General features: G+C 37.6%; 1 protein-coding gene across 1 annotated transcript in view; it reads right to left on the bottom strand.

Moving 5' to 3' along the window:
- The window catches only part of LOC121871536 (cadherin-23-like), a gene marked incomplete at its 3' end in the record, with an annotated part of 255,663 nt that extends 237,468 nt beyond the window's left edge, over nucleotides 1-18,195 (bottom strand). Inside the window, 3 exon segments of the mRNA XM_042373970.1 lie at nucleotides 5,210-5,371; nucleotides 10,666-10,803; nucleotides 18,007-18,195. Coding sequence (XP_042229904.1) covers nucleotides 5,210-5,371; nucleotides 10,666-10,803; nucleotides 18,007-18,069 — 363 coding nt within the window.
- Nucleotides 18,196-19,624: the final 1,429 nt, after the last annotated feature.

Raw genomic sequence — 19,624 nt, 5'->3', positions numbered from 1 at the left:
TTCTGGCCGGGTAATTTGTATGAATTTTATGAGCTAAAACAGGCAGTCAGGCAGGGTGGCGGGTGGGGCAAATCTAAAAATAGCGTCTCGAGCCGGACACTCACCGCGTATATGTGGAAAAAATCCGTGTTAAGTGAAAGTTCAGCTCTGGCGAGGCACCGCGTATATGGTAAAACGTGTTAAGTGAAACCGTGTTAGGCGGGGTAATACTGTATATAATAATACTAATGATGATAATAATAATAATAATAATAATAATAATAATAATAATAATAATAATAATAATAATAATAATATTAATAATAATAATAACAAAGGAAAATAAATAAATACTAAAATGTTGTGTTGTCAAAGTAAGAGAAACAATTGAAACCCTACAACTGTGTAAATGAGGCAGAAAGTCAGATCAGCAACTTGGGACTTGGTGAACACATTTGTGGAAGCAGTGTGCAGTAATTGCATTGCGAGCCCAACAGTGCTCCCTGACTTCCTCCCCCTAATGTGACATTAAGGCACCTACACATCGCAGCACGGCAGCAGCAACATCTCTGTGAGTCAGCTGGATGACCGGAACTATTTTTTTCTTCAAATATGTGCTGCTGTACTTTAAGATAGGCTATGTATCAATTTTATTGTTTATCATAGCATTTTGTTTTCGTTTTTTATGTACTGTATGTAATTTAAAAATTTTCAAATTAGGCTCACCCTTTGCTCACAAATTATTTAACTCTGAACCATATCGTTTATATAGAAGTTTGGTGTTAATAAATTGATACTTTAACTTCGAAACCGTTTACAACAAACCTGTTTATTATTATTACATGTACTGTATTAGGGAGTACTGTACAATACGGTACTGTACAGTACTCACTGTATACCAGCCTCCCATGTGGATGGTAAGCTAATAAGCTTTCAAATTATTATTCCCATAATAACGGTAGGTAGGCATTAAATTACAGCACAGGTAAGCCTCAAGATACGATGGGGTTAGGTTCCTGAAAACCCCATCGCTAGGTGAATTATTATAAATAGGGAGCATTATAACTTGGGGTTCAATGAGATACGTTCCCAGCCAGTCCCCAAACACATGTCACCGACAAAACAATTCCTACAATACAACTATCAGTAGAAAACAATTAAACAACACTCACCACAATCGTGAAGAATAAGTCTGATCATCATCACATGTCCTCTTTGAGACTAAGGGTACTCTTGTAGGTGGAGCGGTGACATCACTCTGACTCCCACACAGCCTCTGGGAGTCTCATGCTGCTTAACAGTGTCAAGCTTCACCACAGAGACATGGTTGCCTTGGTTGCCTTGGCCTTCCCAGACATTTTCAAAGTTACACTGCTAACATCACAGTCACAAAAACAGAGCAAAAGCAATTGTCACAAAAACAGAGTGAACGATGATAAGGAAAACAATGACAGCAGCCAACACTGCTTACATTTTCAAAACAACAGAGTAGACGCACCTTACAATCACAAAAACACAGAAATATCACTTCATAGTCACCATAACACAGTTCAATCTAAATGTTAGTGCTGTCCTTTCACTTTATAAGAAAATAACCACCAATGATAAGTACAATGCTGGCCGATAGAAGACTTTCTACATGACCGCAAGCAGCGTGTGGTGATTTATGGCATGAAATCATCATCTGTACCTGTCACAAGTGGAGTACCACAGGGCAGTGTATTGGGCCCGCTGTTGTTTTTTTGTTTCATAAATGACATGCCTGACGTTGTACACTCCTCCATACAAATGTTTGCAAATAACGCCAAGTTATTTCGGGAAATCAAGAACCAAGCGGACTGTGAAGAGCTGCAGAAGGATCTCTGTGAGCTCCACGAATGGTCGAAGAAATGGCTGCTGAGATTCAATGTGACGAAATGTAAGAGGATACACCTGGGGCGTACTAACGGTAAAGAGGCGTATCATATGTCCCAACGGGATGAAGAAACTGCACTATTTGAGACTGAATGTGAGAAGGACCTAGGTGTGTATGTTGACAATGAGCTGAAGTTCTCGGGCCATTGCGTGAAGAAAGTAAATCAGGCAAATAAATAATTAGGTCTTATAAGAAGTGGTTTCCCCATCTGGAGTACTGTCACCACCGTCTGGTCCCTGAGATATGCTAGGGACTGTCAGTTGGTTGAAAATGCTCAAAAGAGGGCCACCAAGCTGGTGCCTACACTTCGGCACCTCAATTACCCTGAGAGATTGGAGCGCCTGAACTTGCCTAGCTTATACTACAGACAGGCAAGGGGCGACCTAATTGAGGTGTATAAGCATCTCAAGGGGCACTACTCAGTCGAGTGTCCTTACCTGGAGCTGGCGTACGCTCGCCCCACAAGGGGTCACAGCTCAAGATTGAAGAAGCTGCAAGTCCAGAAAAATGTGAGGGCAAACTTTTTCAGAGTGAGAGTTGTGAACTCTTGGAACAATCTGCCAGAAGGTGTTGTGATGGCACCGAGTGTGAGGTCTTTCAAGACCAGACTTGACCAACACTGGAGTAGGTTTAGGTACATTCAGGAGCCAGTGCATGCCTAGTACTTGCCAACAGTGCGTAACAGAGACGTGACCGATCACCCAAGCGGTAACGAGCTGATCAGTGGCGAAGAAGATAAAAGTAAAAGATAATTGTGAAGCCACACGAAGGTGGGTTTACGATTGACAAAGAACCAAACACAGGGCTATAGTGTGAGGATTGGCTGTGTTGTGGCGTGTGGGTAGGCTTACAAGTGAAGGTAGTGATGTGTCATACATAGGGTTAAATATTGTTTCTTTATAAAATGTAACTGACTTGAAGTAGAAAAATCGTTACATTGTAGAATCCTTGCAAAACAGCGATTAATTTGAGTACATACAAGCCATAGTTTGCACTAGATGTATACAAAAGATCCAACCAATGGTTATCGATGGCTATTCTATGGACATCATCAAAGTGAGTAATTTTGATTATATACAGTGAGATGGCCTTAATTTATTACCATCGTTAAAGCGGAATATCGCTGATCGGGATATCATTTCTTGAGGTTTACCTGTAGTTATCTATGTATTTAAAGTCGTTAGATACTAAATTACAGTCATTATGTACTGTACTAAATTACAGTACTTAGATAGGTTTTTTATTGTTTGTGAACTTATTTATTTTTCTATCTTTGTAAGTATTACTGCATACAGTAAACCCTTGATAGAACAGGTACTGTATATAACAGAACCAAGTTACAATTGACTGGGGTGTCAAGAGCTGGTCAAATCCCCTGGGAAAGATAAATTTATGAGCCCTCTTTTGGTCTTTGAACAGTTTTGAACCATAATCTATAACACTTTTCTTCAACGTACCAACTTTTAGCATCCCATTTAATTTGAATAACTAATTTACAGATACATTTTTTTTACATTAAGTAGTATCTCCATTAGCCGGAATCCCTCAAACCTGGAACTCTCCAATAGCCAGAATTGAAATTTGCTCAGAATTTGTCCAGAAAATTCCCTAAATTCCAGCCTAAAGCAAAAAAGGCACGAAAAAACAACCGCAATAGGCATGAAATTAGATGTGATCACCCGCCTTCAGAGAGGACAGCGTGTGTCTGATGTTGGCCGCGTGCTTGGTTTACATGAGAGCACTGTTAGTACCATTCAAAAGTGAGTAGAAATGTATTTTGGCTATGCAGTGCTACAAAGAAATCCTGCAAGAAAATAAAATAAAAACCATCCAAAAGACATTGCTCTTATATTTCAAGAAATCTGGCTGAAACGCATCTCAGCCATCGACATCTGGCATCTCCAGACATAGTCTACCTCAACCACCGTCTCACCCGTACCTCTCGCCTCCGCCTCTGTAGCCTCCCTCCTCAACCCTACCCTATGCCACCTTTGTCAAGCAGAAGTTGCCAGTCATCAATGTAAGTGTTATTTAAGATGTACAGTAATATCCCCATTAGCTAGAACAATTGGTGCAGAGCGCTTCCGGGAATGAGAGATTTCCGGGTAACGAGACGACTCTCTCAAAGCGGGAAAAGTACCCCATTCCCGGAATTTTCCGGGTAACGGGAAAATGCTCTCGAAAGTTCCAGAAAATGCGCATGATTTTCATCTCTCAAACCCGAAAAAACTCTCCCATCCCCGAAATTATCCGGGTATCGGGAGAATTTTCTCGGAATTTTCCGGAAAATGCGTTCCTTGGAAAATTGTTCCCAAAGTCGTAATTTTCCGAAAAATTCTGGCTTTGGGAATGATTTTCTGAGAAAATTTCAATTCTGGCTATCGGAGAGTTCCGAGTTTGAAAGAGATTCCGGCTCACAGAGATAATACTGTATTTACTATTATTTTTCCTTTATTAACGTTTTTTCTTTATGAATGAGTAAGGTAAAAGAATATATATTGTGAGTTACCCTGCACGATATATATGATTGTTCCCCTAACCTGTACCATTTACATGCATTCTTAGGGGAAAAATATGTTTAATTTACGCGTTTTTGAATTATGCGGTGATTTTCAAGAACGTAATCTCTGTATAAAACGAGAGGTGGGTGTAGTTGGCTATGAAAAATTTACAGTAGTTAGGTAAGTTAATTTGTTCTCTGTGAACCTGTTTAATTTTAGGTATGATATTGGGTGGGTGTTATGTTATTTGACATATGAATATTCACTTAACAAATAGTTTTCAAAGAACCTAACCCATTCATATAGCAAGGGATAACTGTACAGTATTTTTTCTACAGGGATCAATCAATAATTCTTAACACATTGCTCCTCATAGCAATCTCATACACACAGGAAGTCAGGTATACAGTAATATAATGACACAAATTTCAGATGCTAATCAAAGAACAGAGAATGCCTTAGCAAAGGAAAAGTCAAGCACACAAAATTATCATAAATCCTTTCTACAGGTTGGAGTAGCAGCAGAATCAAGATCCCTAATTTGACAGCTATGAGTGTGCATACTTAGGGCTACATGTTTTGACCCCCTTTGGACATCCCCGGTATATCCTGGTCGTGCCTTCCAGCTTTGATTAAGACTGTTCTAACAGTGCAAGAACACTTAGCGCTAAGATAAAGCAACTGAAAGCAATTCTCCCAGCAATTTATGGATGACATCAATGATCCATCTGTTCATAATATATATCAGTAACCCCACAGTTTGTGCTTCACCTCATGATTTCATATTACTGAAAAGTAAAATGAGGGAACTTACCGTAAAGTTTAGTGCAGCATTCCTGTGATTTTCGAAGTCAAAGAAGGTGTCACCATTTTTCCAGAGAGCCTTGAGAGTAATACTTGTATTATGCATTCCATCAGTAGGACTTACTTCTAGGTTTGGATTTCTTGATGCTAAAGTGTAGCTGCCATTATCCCCCTGGAATATAAGAATAAACAATACAATAATACAACTAAACATCAAGTACAAAACAACAAAACATTTATGTTATTCCTCCATCAATATATTTACTGTACTGTTACTTTGATGGCATGGAAAATCCCATTAAAACAAGTTAAGTTAGAAAATGGTAATTACCAAACCCAGCCAAGATATTCATGCCAAAAAGCTGAATTTCATAGTTCATTTCAGTCTCAGATGCCTTTCACAAGTTACTAAATTAGTACAACATAAATTTATATAGACAAGAAGACAGTGATGATTCTATGTGACCACACTGAAAAATAGCAGCAAAAAAGGAACAAAAATTATCAAATAGTGGAGTATGCTATAACGAATCTAATTGGTTCTAGAACCTTGTTCGTAATAGCATTCGTTCGTTATAGGATTAATCCGTTCCAGGCCCCCAAATACAACCACTTAATACTGAAAAATATAATATAAAATTGTAAAAATTGTAAAAAAGTGCATAAATATGCATCTAAACCCCTGAAATAAAGAATATCATTAATACTTGTAATAAAAAAACAATAAATTAGTATAAAAAAAAAAAATTCGTTGTAGGAGTTTCGTTCGTTATAGCATTCTCAATTTTATAGGTAAAACCGTTCGTTATAGGAATATTCGTAGTACGTAGAATCCATTCATTATAGCATACCCCACTACAATAAAACATCGATACACCGGACTACATGGGTCAAACCCAAGTATGAAAAATGAGAAAGTCCGAAAAGAGAGAATCTGGGGGTGGTCTGGACACAACACTGCTTATCTGAACTGTTAAAAAAAAAAGTTATAGTTATATATTATTCCTGCTCTTCAACAACTAAGGTCTTTAAGTGCATAAAACTGAGATGATTGTCTTGTACTTTAAGTGTTATATACAGGGGGTTCCTTAAATACCTTTTATAAATTAGACAGTGTATTCATATGGTATAAATAAAAATAAATGTATATATGACCAAACTGTCAATTCTCAATAGTTTTGGAGTTACAGAACATGACATGTTTGGTAGGAATGTGATGAAACCTATATTGGGTGTATTTGAAACATCCAATACACTGTGCTAGTGACATTTGTTAACAATAATAATGCCATATGATTTATATTGGTATTTATATTTAGAGGAAATGTTCAAATTCCGCCCCTCTTGTTCAATGCACTAGTGTGTGTCACACACGTTCAAAGACCCCAGGGGTGTTGCGAATGTTTTTATCTTATAAAATGTCACAGATTAAACTGAGCAAAATATAATTTGCATTGCTGGAATCCTTACAAGATAGTGAATAATTTGATTATAACATCACACAGTTTGCACAAGAGATAAAAATTTTAGTCCTTCAGTGTAGTACATTTGAGTACAAAGTGAGTACTGTAATATGTTGCCCAAAATTATGGCTTTTTCACAGGAAAAAGTCTGTATATCTAACCCCAGTGGCCAGGATAATATGTACTGTATCAATCAATCAATCAATCAATCAATCAATCAATCAATCAATCAATCAATCAATCAATCAATCAATCAATCAATCAATCAATCAATCAATCAATCTATCATATCATCTATATATATATATATATATATATATATATATATATATATATATATATATATATATATATATATATATATATATATATATATATATATATATATATATATGTCATTATTTATCGTTTTTATACATTTTGTACATTCTCCGGAAGATTCAGACAATCAGCTTTTTCGGACAGGTGGTCCCCCCTTTAGTTCAGATCTCCAAGGGTTCACTGTACACTATTTGATGAATAAAACTGTCGCATATTTATCAGCATTTAATAAGTAATTCGTAGTGTATTATTTATGCATGTGCATCTTCCCTAGTTTATTCATTAATCAGTTATCAAAGTGTACAAGTAGCCAAATCGAGCCATCATGTACCACTCAAAGACAAAAGGTGTGTCGCGGTTTTGTCCGAAGATTAAATATAATACGTGAAACATTATGAAAGCCTTACCACAAGGCAGAGTGCACCAAAAGTTTAGCCCTTCACAATATGTTTCCGCCAAATTTCATGACACGACTTTTGTCTTTCATTGTACCACTCAAAGGTAATAAATAACATTGTCAGGAAGGTATCTTTATCAAATACTATACTGTACAATATGTTATAGTGGCTCTGTTGTTAACTGATTTGCTGAAAGCTCTCTCCCCAGGAAAACATCATAAGCGAATACAGTCAACCCTCACTTTACGCGGTCCCACATTCCGCGTTTCTACGTTTACGAGGTGCCCTGCCAGAACCCAGGATGCTCACATTCCGCGGTGGGTGTACCCCTTTACACGGGTGAAGTATAATTTTTTTATTTAGCTCATAAAATTCATACAAATTATCCGGCCAGAATATAATTTACATTGCTGGAATTCTTACAATTTGATGATCATTTTGAATATTAACATCATAGATTTTGCATTAGACATACAAATTTTAGATATAATGTTTACTCTTGAGTAAATATATTATCTTTTGTGCAAAATATATGATATTTATATTCAAAATATTCCTGGCCTTACAAGGAATCCAGCAATGTCAAGTATATTATCCTAACTTTAGTCTGATTTATTATTTATTACTAAAAAGGTAAACAGTCTGGTATTCCCACACATTTATGTAGTAGGGACGGTTGGTGGGGGGTGGGGGGGGAGGGAGGGACCGGCGACCGACCATCTGTTACCGGGAGAATATATATTTTTTTTATTAACTGAAGATTAAAATTTTAGCTGATAAAATTCATATAAATTACCCGGCCAGAATATAATTTACATTGCTGGAATTCTTACAATTTGATGATCATTTTGAATATAAACATCATACATTTTGCATTAGACATAAAATTTTTAGATATAATGTTCACTCTGAGTAAATATGTTATCTTTTGTGCAAAAGATATGACATTTATATTCAAAATATTCCTGGTCTTACAAGGAATCCAGCAATGTCAATTATATTATCCTAACTTTAATCTGAGGTATTATTTAATACTAAATGTTAAAATCTAGTTTTTTCACCCACTCTTTCTCTTGAAGGGAGGGTTGGTGGGAGGTGGGGGGGAGGGTTGGGACGGACTGACCATCTGGCTGGTTGGAAGAGGGGGGGAGGCAAGGTGGGGTACTTTGATTGACAGATAGTGTCGTGAAGAATATTTTTTTTTTTTATTAACTGAAGATATTTGTTTTAGCTCATAAAATTCATACAAATTACCCGGCCAGAATATAATTTACATTGCTGGAATTCTTACAATTTGATGATCATTTTGAATATAAACATCATAGATTTTGCATTAGACATACAAATTTTAGATGTAATGATTGCTCTGAGTAAATATGTTATCTTTTGTGAAAAATATATGACATTTATATTCAAAATATTCCTGGTCTTACAAGGAATCCAGCAATGTCAATTATATTATCCTAACTTTAGTTTGAGGTATTATTTATTACTATACCTGGTTTTCCCCCCAAAATTTCTCAGAGGGAAGAGCCAGCAGTGTAGTGTGAGAAGAGGGGAGGGAGTCGTGTCCATTATTTGAATGGACATTAACTTGGCGACTGTATTTCTCTATTTCTCTTAAGTATTAATTGTGTGCATGTACCATCATAAAATTAAGATGTTATTTTTACTAGAACATAGGTATTGTGTTGGAAAAAGTGGAGTTTGGGGGTCAGCTGGTCTCTATTTCATTTAATCCCATATGTTATGTTATTCACTTTAAGCGTTTCTCACTTTCCGCAGTACCCTGTGGGTTACATTAACCGCGTAAAGTGAGGGTTGACTGTACCTTCTGATACAGCTTATCCTTTCTTTTTCTCAAGTTAAATTACAAATTATATAGTATTGCATAAAACAGTAATCTTTCCGTTAGCTGTAATCCCTGGTCCCCTGAACTCTCCAACAGATAGAGTTGAAATGACCCTGGAATTTTTCTGAAAAATTCTCTCAAGGATGAAAATCAGCCACATTTTCCGGAAAAATTCCAAGAAAATTACAGAAGATCTCTCCAAACTTTTCTGTTCCGAGTCTGAGGACAAAAGCTCCGTGAGTTCTGAAAGATTGCATCATGCTCTGCCGTTTCTCACGTGCTCTATGTGTGAGTGGGAAGACAACTTGGGTAACTTGGGCCGTAGGCTTGTGCGCTGTAATTGGCTAATGCATGGGATGCCAGTGACAGGCTAATGCATCTCCCAGCTTATCCTCTCTGAGCTTAGCACCATGATGCACTTTGTTCATAGTCCTATGCCAGTGTACAAGGATGATCCCTCGCTCGCTGCTGTTTTTGCAAAAATTTGCATTCTGTAGTAGTGTACATTACTGTACCAGAACACAATCAGCCAAGAATACAGTGTTAAGGTGTAAAAAGTTATTAGAGTTACATATACTGTACTGTACATTCAGTAAGTGGGAAACACTGAAACATCTTAACTTTCGTCTTTATTCAAGACATCTTCAGGTCATGAGACCCACAAATCCCCCCCCCCCCCACACCAACAATGGGTGACCTGACATTGCATCAGGTCGGTAATATGAGATCATTAATCCCCAACCCCACCCCACCTCCACTGTAGATGAGAAAAAAGTTTTTATACAATGGGTGACCTGACATTGCATCAGGTCAGGTCAGTAACATGAAACCCACTAATCCCCTACCACACCTCCATTGCAAGTGATTACAGTTATGTATTACATTCAGCAGTGGACAGTGTCTGCCTACTGTAGGCTCAAGAAGATAGCATCTGCTGGTGAGTACAGAATATACAGACTCAGCCCCAGATAAGTTATTACACCATGTTAAATTCCTTGTGCTTTTTTTACAGAGTGCAAACAGCTGACCAACCAGCCAGCCCGGCGCCACCACTCCACTCCCATCCAGTCGTGCTGCCTGTTGCGACACCAGATATTTTACCCAATGAATCAATCAGTCATGATGCCTGTCTCAATGTTGGCATAACCCATAGATGATTGAGAAAAGGGTAGGAGCTACATTTTTTACAATATCTATGTGTTACTGTAGTATTTTTTAAGTATTATGCATGATATTCAGTGTTTATTAAAACAAATTTGAACAGTTTATGGGTATTTTTTGGCCTGTGGAACAAAACTGCAGTAATTATTGCCATCTAAACTAATTAAACTATAATTCGCAATCTGATAATTCACAATTACTTCTGGCTCCTAACCTGTGAATTATCATGACCATTGTAATTTGAGAAATTAAAATAGATATTGCACTGTACCTCATCCATGTCAAAGACAAACATGATCAGATCCAAGTAAATATCTTGACTCGTCAGTTCCTCCATCACAATGCTGAATGACTCTTCATTGAAGGTCGGTGTCTCATCATTTACATCATCTATATAAATTACAGTGTCCTGCAATGAAGGTAAAAAAAAAATAAAACAAGAAAACTTTGTCATAGTCAAATTGTGAATTTTAAGTACTGTATAGTAAGACATTAAGGTGTGCTGTATAGTCACTGTACAGGTCTTTAATAATATTAACAATAACAACAACAATAATAATAATACTGTACATGAGTTAATAATTAAGAGGAAGGAAATCACAGTATAAAAATGCTTCTTAACACAGGAAAAAATAAATAAGTGCATTAAACTTCTAAAACAAAGTACCGGTAAAGTCATATGACAAGAAAGCTATTTGGAGGGAAACATTACATATAAAATTAAAAAAGATATGGAATTGAAACACATATAAGAAATCTGTGGTAATAAATATTATGTCACAACAAACAGTGATCCTGAATAACTAAAAATAGTTTCATATGTTTTAAAATAGTATAGGTTTAGGAACGCAAGAGCAGTGGAGTGTCCAGGACATTTTGGATGGGGTGGCAGGAATTGGGACATAGATATATATATATATATATATATATATATATATATATATATATATATATATATATATATATATATATATATATATATATATATATATATATATATATATATATATATATATATGTATATGCGTCGTCTCAAATGTGGATCTTGATCGTAAATACTGTACAATGGTTCAATGAATTTAATGCTTCAAGTTAGGTTTGTACATCTTCTTATTGAAATAATTCATGCATCAATTTCAAAACTCATATGTTATTTATTTCCATGTTTGAACTCAAGGCCAGGATGATATACAGGTACAGTATATACAGTGGTACCTCGGTTAACGAACGCTTCGGTTAATGAAATTTCAGTTAACGAATTACCTTCCATAAGAATCTTCAAGTGATGCCATTTAGCCTAATAATTGCACCAAAAGTGTTTACAAAACTGGCGAACATTCCCAGGGAGATCCTTGCAAAGGAGGGCATAAGAACTTTTGCTTATCTAGACAATTGGCCGATAGTGGGAAACTCTTTCGAAAACTGTCAAAGGGCGACTCAACAAACAATAGTACTATTTCAAAACCTAGGATTAAAGATAAACCAGGTCAAATCAAATCTCATACCATGTCAGAAATTGGATTGGTTAGGTCTCCATTGGGACACCAATAAGCAGACAGTCAGTCTACCAAGAGCAAAGGTAATAGACGTGATAAACCAAGTAGTGGCCTTTTTGTGTAAAGCAAGAGGTTCTTTGGCACGATTGGGAAAAACTACTAGGTCTGTTGAATTTTGCCACCATAGTACTGTAGTTCCTTTGGGCACATTAAGGAAGAAGCAACTAACTCATCTGGGGTTGAAGTTGCTTCACAGAAACAAAAATATTGCTTCTTCTCTCCCTATTCAGATAAAGATTCATCTGTCAAGGTGGATAAATTTGGACAATCTAATCGGTTCATCTCCCGGGGTTCCCCCTCAAACAGGCTTGGTCGTTTGTACAAATGAGTTTGAGATAGGATGGGGATACCATTCCTCAAAAGGAGTGTTCCATCAAGGGAAGTGGAGCAACTCCTTTTGAGACACACACGTGAACATAAAAGAATTAGCAGTAGTCCTATTCTTTTGTTTGGCAAACCCAAATTTCAAAAACATGTCGTCTCTGTATGCCATGGAAAATAAAGCGGCAGTGTTTTGTCTCAATCATCAAGGCTCAACCTCAAAGCAACTCACATACCGGGAGTACAAAACAATTGGGCAGATGCATTGTCCTGTCTCAGGCCAGTATCGACGGAAACAGAATGGTTCCTAAAGATATCAAAGTTCAAGAGTCTAGTGAGGAGTTTTGGGACTCCACAAATGGATCTCTTTGCTACACAAAACAATCACAAGATGCCAACTGATGCATCTCTGGAACGATCGAATCTTTTAGGAAATGCTCTACTTATAGATTGGAAACGTTGGAATTCACTCTATCTGTTCCCACCTGTGAAAATGTTGCCCAAAATGGTTCAAAAATTTAGATCCCTCCAGGGAGAGGTCCTCTTAATTGCACCATATTGGATCCTACATCCGTGGTGTCTGGATCTGTTGGAATGGTGCCCGCATCCACTACAATTACAACAAGGATGTCTAGAACAGGTACTACACCCTCAGTTCGAGATATCCTTGGCACTTCATGCTTGGAGTTTCTCAAAAGATGTTTAAATAGATTGTTTGGTAATTCCAATATAGTTAACCAAGTAATAGCAGGTCATAGGCCCAGAACTTTTATGCAATATGAGAAAGCTTGGAAACTTTTTCAACAGTTTATCAGGTTAACGACTCCAATCACATTGTTGGAAACAGTGGTGTTAGAATTTTTAGATTTTCTGTTCAGAGTTAAAGGCCTTCAAGGTTCTACAATTGCATCTTATAAATCAGCATTGGTTGACTCTCTGGCATGGGGTTTTAATATTACTTTAAACCCAAGAATTTATCAAATGCTCAGATCGTCATTTTTCATTCAGAGACCCCTCGGCCTAAGAGAATCCCACCTTGGTCTCTAGATAAAGTTACTAAATTTCTTATGGGGCCTAATTACAATATAAATCTGAACCAGGATAGATTGCTGCAGAAGGCAGCCTTCCTTCTAGCAATAGCAACAGGCATGAGAATCAGTGAGCTGATTTCAATTTCCAAAAATCCATCATTATTGGCATTTTCTGAGGAAGATGTCACCATTTTTCCTACGGAGATTCTAAGAAAAAATGAAAGGGAGGATTTTAAAACTCAACCTATCAGGATAAAACGGCTAATGGATGAGACAAGGGTTCCTCATATATTGTGCCCAGTTAAGATTCTTCAAGAATTGTTAACCAGATTCCCTAATCGAGGCCCCTATGTATTCTCATCACAGGATGGTAAGAAATTGTCTCCTAGTCAAATGATAAAATATTTTTCTCAGTGAGTCAAGCAGACCCTGGCAAAAAAAACAAAACAAATTGGCACATGACGCCAGGAAATATGACAAGATCTGTGGCCTTTCTGTGGCATATGAGCCTCAGTCATATCAAAGAAGTGGGCTTTTGGAAATCTTCAAAAACCTTTCAAAACAGCTATCCTCATCCATCTCTGAAAGATGCTTCACATGTGGTGGTGCTGGGGTCCCCTCCCCCACCTAGTTAATCTCCACAACCAGGACCTTCTTCTTCCTCATTAGAATAAAGTGAGTATCCTAATTGGGATATGTAAATTAACATTTTACCTTCCGGTAAATGTTCCTAATATTGACAAATATTCCCAAAATTTTATAATTATAATCTGGACCTACAGTAAGCTAGCGGAGCCTTATACGCAATGTCACCTCCCTCTCCACCTCCTGCTCGGGTAATCAAAGCTAGACGTTGCATTCTGGATTGAACAAAAAGCATTTTTTTTCTAAAAAGCAGTTTTTGTGATATAGCCCAGAATGTAACGTCGACATCCCACCCATCTCCACCCCTCGAGAGTTGACATTTGTTTACTGCTCGCTCTAGGGCAAGAGATGACGGTAGCAATGCGTGTGATGGAGGGTGCAGGAAGAGTTTTGAGAATTGCAATTAAATGACAGGTAGCGACATATCCTCCTAATATTATGTATTTAAGTAAATGTTAGATGTTTTAATTGCCTGTATGTTGGCCTGGCGAGTTAATGCTAGGCATTTACATACCTAGGTATAAAGCTAGACGTCGCATTCTGGACTATATCACATAAACTGTTTTTTCTAAAAAAATTTTTTTTAGCTTATTTATGATTTCTCGCACAATTTCAATGGCATATATAAAAATTTCACCATCACAACCACTTTGGAAATAATAATAATAATAAAAAGTAAAAATAGCACTTCAAATTTTGTGTGAGAAAAATCAAACTTTACAGAGAAAATAACCAACAATATACAGTAATACGCTTATCCGCAAAGGATGTATATAACTTGTTAGCAGTATTGTACATTGACACCATTAATTTAACGCCGTCAACTTTCTGTTAACACTGACGCCATCAATTTTTTGGGCAGGTGACGCTACAGGTGACGCAGTCAACTTTTCACCCATGTGAAGAGTCAATTTGTTCATCAATTTCTAAAAAATTTTATTTTCCCAAGTTCGATTTTCAATTATCTTGTTATAAAGATAACCGGGAAAAATTTTGCCGCGCCCGCCACCCACGCAGCTTTCTACAGATTTGAATTTTCAAGTCAGGAAAAAGGCCACCAACCAGCTGTCCAGGTTGGTGGAGAAGTCCGTGCACAAGACTGAGAGCAGCAGCAGCAGTGAGGGAGATGACAAAGACCATGACATGGAGGACAAATTGTTCCAGGCCCTGTATGAGACCCCGCGCAGGAGTGAAAAAGACAGTGACCTTTTCAAGCGTTTCCTGGGGGAGCTACCTTTAAAAAACTTTCGACAAGGACACCTTCCCCAACAAGGCCATGAGGGAGTTGTTCATCAAATACAACACCCCCATCCCCTCTAGTGCTGCCGTGGAGCGCATGTTCTCCATGGGCAAGGACGTCTTGAGGCCCAAGCGCAGCAGAATGAGCGACAAGCATTTTGAGATGCTAGTATTCTTGCAGGGGGACAAATGAATAATTAAAATGATATAATATAAATCATAATAAATTATTAAAAATGAATGAATATTTTTTGATTTTGCATATGTTACTCCTATACACAGGAGAATACGCGTTTCGGGGCTGCATTTGTACGTCACTGAAAACTCGTTGACGCTGATGCTAACGGCGTCAATTTGTGAAATCGTTTATGCCGACGCTATCAAATTTCTCGGCCGTTTACGCTGACGCTGGCGGTGCCACTTTTTTCATTGACGCGTACAACACTGCTTCTTAGAATATAATTAGCATTCTTTAGGATCATGAAGCTGAGATGATGAAATAAGAATAAGAACAGGATAAACTTAAGCAGCAATCATACAACTCTGGCAATCAAGGCAGGAGGAAATTGTGGCTAAAGTGGTCTAGACCAAAGACAAAGCTATCATCACACCCTGTGAATTGAAGTTCACTGCTTTGTGGAAAAACAATCATAAACGTAAGTACAGTACTTAGGCTAACCACATTTCATACACTTGTTAGGCCTAAAAGGAGTTGGACAAATGTGAAATAACAAGTAAAGCTAACTCACTTCCTTAAATGTGGCAACACCTAATCTGAAATAAACGGCAACTAACCATTCCTAGAATATTAACAACCTGGGAGAGAGACTCGACTTTTGAAGGGTGTCAAGCAAAAGTCATCAGACACCACAATTAACTACAGTGGTAAGTTAGGAACTGGTATGTTTTTAAGGTGTAAACCACATTTTTGTGCTGATTAATAAAGAGCAGGGCTAGCATTAGGGATTGGCAGACTTCCAGCTTTCTCCCCTATCTTGTCCAGGGGGAAGGGGTACACCACACATACCCCCTCATTTAAGCCTGGCTGTGCAGGCTGTTAAAGAAAGTTGATCAGTCATTTAGTGATTAAAATATCAACCTGGCAGACACTTGCAGCACAGTAAGCAGGTTCAAAGGATCCTCTTAGTAAGTCTCCTTACATTAAAGAGCTTCCTGGTTAAGGGCATTAAGAAAGAAAATATGAATAATGAACACTGCAATGTACATATCAGAAGCTGTAAAACAGTACATAGTTGTACAACAAGCCCTTAAAATTCGCGGGCATTTGGGTCTCAAATTGACCACAAATAGCCAAATCCGCGAATATCATTTGCTGACCGGGGTGGGGGTAAATTTTTACTCGTGTGCAAAGAAATGTATACAGGGTATTCCCTTTATGTGTTTGCCCTTAGGACAATTATTTCTTTTACCTGTATTGTATACTGTATGTACAGTGTGTGTGTGTGTGTGTGTGTGTGTGTGTGTGTGAATTAAGACAACAAGCATCCAGTGAGGATCTTGTTTTGTGACTGCATGGAAGCGAATTAAAAGATCAGCTGTAGAGGAGCTTATCGCTTGGCACCACTCCTTTCCACTCCATCTCTCTAATCACCCACACCTTTCTGCTTTCTCACTTCATATTTTAAAATGTTATGTAATGTAATGTTGAAGGGATACAACTTTGCTCATTTATACTTATACTTATCACAATCTCCCTAAAAATAGTTTAGCTTTGGTGTTTATTCAAGACATCTTCAGGTCACGAGCCCCACCATTCCCCCACCCAAGAAAGGATGACCTGACATTCCATCAGAAGGTCAGTAATATGTGACTACTAATCCCCCACCCTTCCTCCACCTGATATTGAGTCAGGTCAGGTCTCCCCCCAAAATGCTTTAACTTTATTCTTTCTTCAAAACATTTTCAGAAAATACTCTCGATCTTTAACCTCGGAAAATTTGTTCCTGAGGGACTACTGTACAGTAATGTCATGCTGTCTGGTCCCCAAGATATAGTAGAGCCTGTCAATTAATTGAAAATATCACAAGGGGGGCCACCAGACTGGTACCTGCACTACAAAACCTCAGTTACCCAGATAAATTAGAACACCAGCAGTTGCCTAGCTTAATGTATACTATAGGTTATAGGTGAGCAAGGGTTGACTTAATTGAAATTTATAAACACCTCTGTTGTCATTACTCAGCCAAATATGCATACCTGTAGCTGGTGAAGGCTCACCCCACTAAGGGTCACAGCTTAAGGTTGAAGAAGCCACAAGCTCAGGGAATTATCAGGGCACACTATTTTAGATTGAGGGTTGTGAACTCTTGGAACACTCTGCCAGAGAGCCTTGTGACGGCACTGAGTGTGAGCTCATTCAAGACCAGACTTGACCAACACTGATGCAAGTAAATGCCCAATGACTATCACCATTGCATAACAGAAATGTGACCAACTGCCCAAGTGGCTAATGAGCTGATCAGTGGCAAAGAGAATAATAAAAAAAAGTCTTTAAGTAGTGCTTATTTCTTTAACACAGGCTACAAAATTCTAAATGTACTTAGAGAAGACATGAGTGGGATCATTACACACATGGAATTGTAACCAAGATACAAAACCTCAGGAAGCTGCAACATTGAACTCATTTCTTTTACTAAGTCACAACCCCAAAAAATTGCTCCTTAAGAGAGACTGTGGCATAGAGAAATTTCACTGTTTATTCACTACATCATGTAAAATATTGATAAGCCCATTCATTTTCAGTCCAACTTCTTAGTACAGCCTAACTTAACCTAACACAACAAATGGCATGCAGCTCACCTGTGTTGACTCAGTAATATTACTCCCAGGAGTAATTGGTATTCCATGTGCATCACACTCCATGGCAGTAATAGATATCCTCAAGGACGTACTACCCCCTGCTTCCAAGTTTTCTCGATCAATTTTTTTGTTTGTTGCGACTTGTCCGGAATTGGCATTGATTTTGAAGTAATTTTCTTTATTACCTATACAAGAAGAGGTGTTAATCAAGAGGCATAACTTTGAATTCAATTTAAGCATGAAAACTATGATTTATTAATGGAATAACACATACATGTAAAGTGAATGTGGTAGATGGAGAGCAATAACATATGGAGAAATTACAGATTAGAGTACACAATTACTAATACTGTACTATAAATGAATGAGTGGACATTTGAGTAAGAAGAGGATTCATTACGGACTGTCAAGGATATCATATGGCGTTTAGCATATAGTGAGCAAACTGAGGGCAGCAGAATCTTGTTTTGACTACCTTACTTACAGAATTAGAATAAAAAATATAAGGTTAAAAGGAGAAAAACCAAACTAAAAGTTGCAGTGTACCGGGTAAAGCAGAAATTTTTTTTGCTCATGACAATGGACAAGTTGACTGTTCTGGGTAAACACAAGAAATACACTCTGACATGTTCGTAGAGTGGTACGGTATATATAATTTGTAATAAAAGTTTAAAGTCGTGCTATAATAGTCGAGATAAGTTTATTTCTCTAGAAACAAGGCCGACATTTGCAATGACGTCACCACCTACCCAGCAGACGGCGCACTCTATCAAACTCACAGCTGCAGTCATAGGTGGTACAAAGGATGGCCACTTCAGACCCCAAATGCCACATTCAGGTAAGTTTTAAAGGATTTTTTTTTATGGTCTAAGTCATGGACATTTCGTAAGTGAAGAAATGTGCTGTGAAGAGCTGCTTCCAACATAGGTTGGATGGATATATGAGCGATAGTTTTTGTAAGTGTTCTGGGTATCAAGTTCTATCTACAGGAGCGAACACAAACACCTGTAGAGTTTTCGTAGGTTCTATATACTGAATAAACGAAGGTACACAAGGAAGATGGCACTCCTTACTCTGTATGGCGGGTCAACTAACTTCTCGGGCGACATGTGGTAAGTGATACATTAGCAGCTTCCATATGTCGCCAGGCACATTAATTAAGCATGTGGGACATGGTAAATACATTGCCACACGCTGCTAGCTAGGCTGAATAAATAGTGTATATAAATGGAGCACATACATTATATACATACATAATATACATACAGCATACAAAATATACATACAGTTTTGGTCATCCATGTACTTAGACATGCAGACTAAGATTTTTTTCTGAGGGTTTGCGATGTGTTATGAACGATTTAGACCTTCATTTCTATTGGAAATTTCTAGTTTTAAGTTACTACCCCCCCTTAGCGATGTATGTTAAGCTAACCTTAACCATCATACCCTAACCTAACCTAACCTATGACCTGTATTTTCTTAAGCGATCGAAAAATGTTTTGTAACAGAAATTCCGTAGAGATAATGTGTCTTATTGTTTAAAGTACTTAATCCCATGGTTAGAATCTTAAGGTTCCCCAGATGACCAAAACCAAAATAATACCAATATTGTTTG

This window comes from Homarus americanus, unplaced genomic scaffold (genome assembly GCF_018991925.1).
Source record: "Homarus americanus isolate GMGI-L3 unplaced genomic scaffold, GMGI_Hamer_2.0 scaffold45698, whole genome shotgun sequence".
In the NCBI taxonomy this organism is placed as follows: Eukaryota; Metazoa; Arthropoda; class Malacostraca; order Decapoda; family Nephropidae; genus Homarus; species Homarus americanus.
Note: the sequence above shows the minus strand (reverse complement) of the source record. Positions and strands in the feature narration are given on the sequence as shown.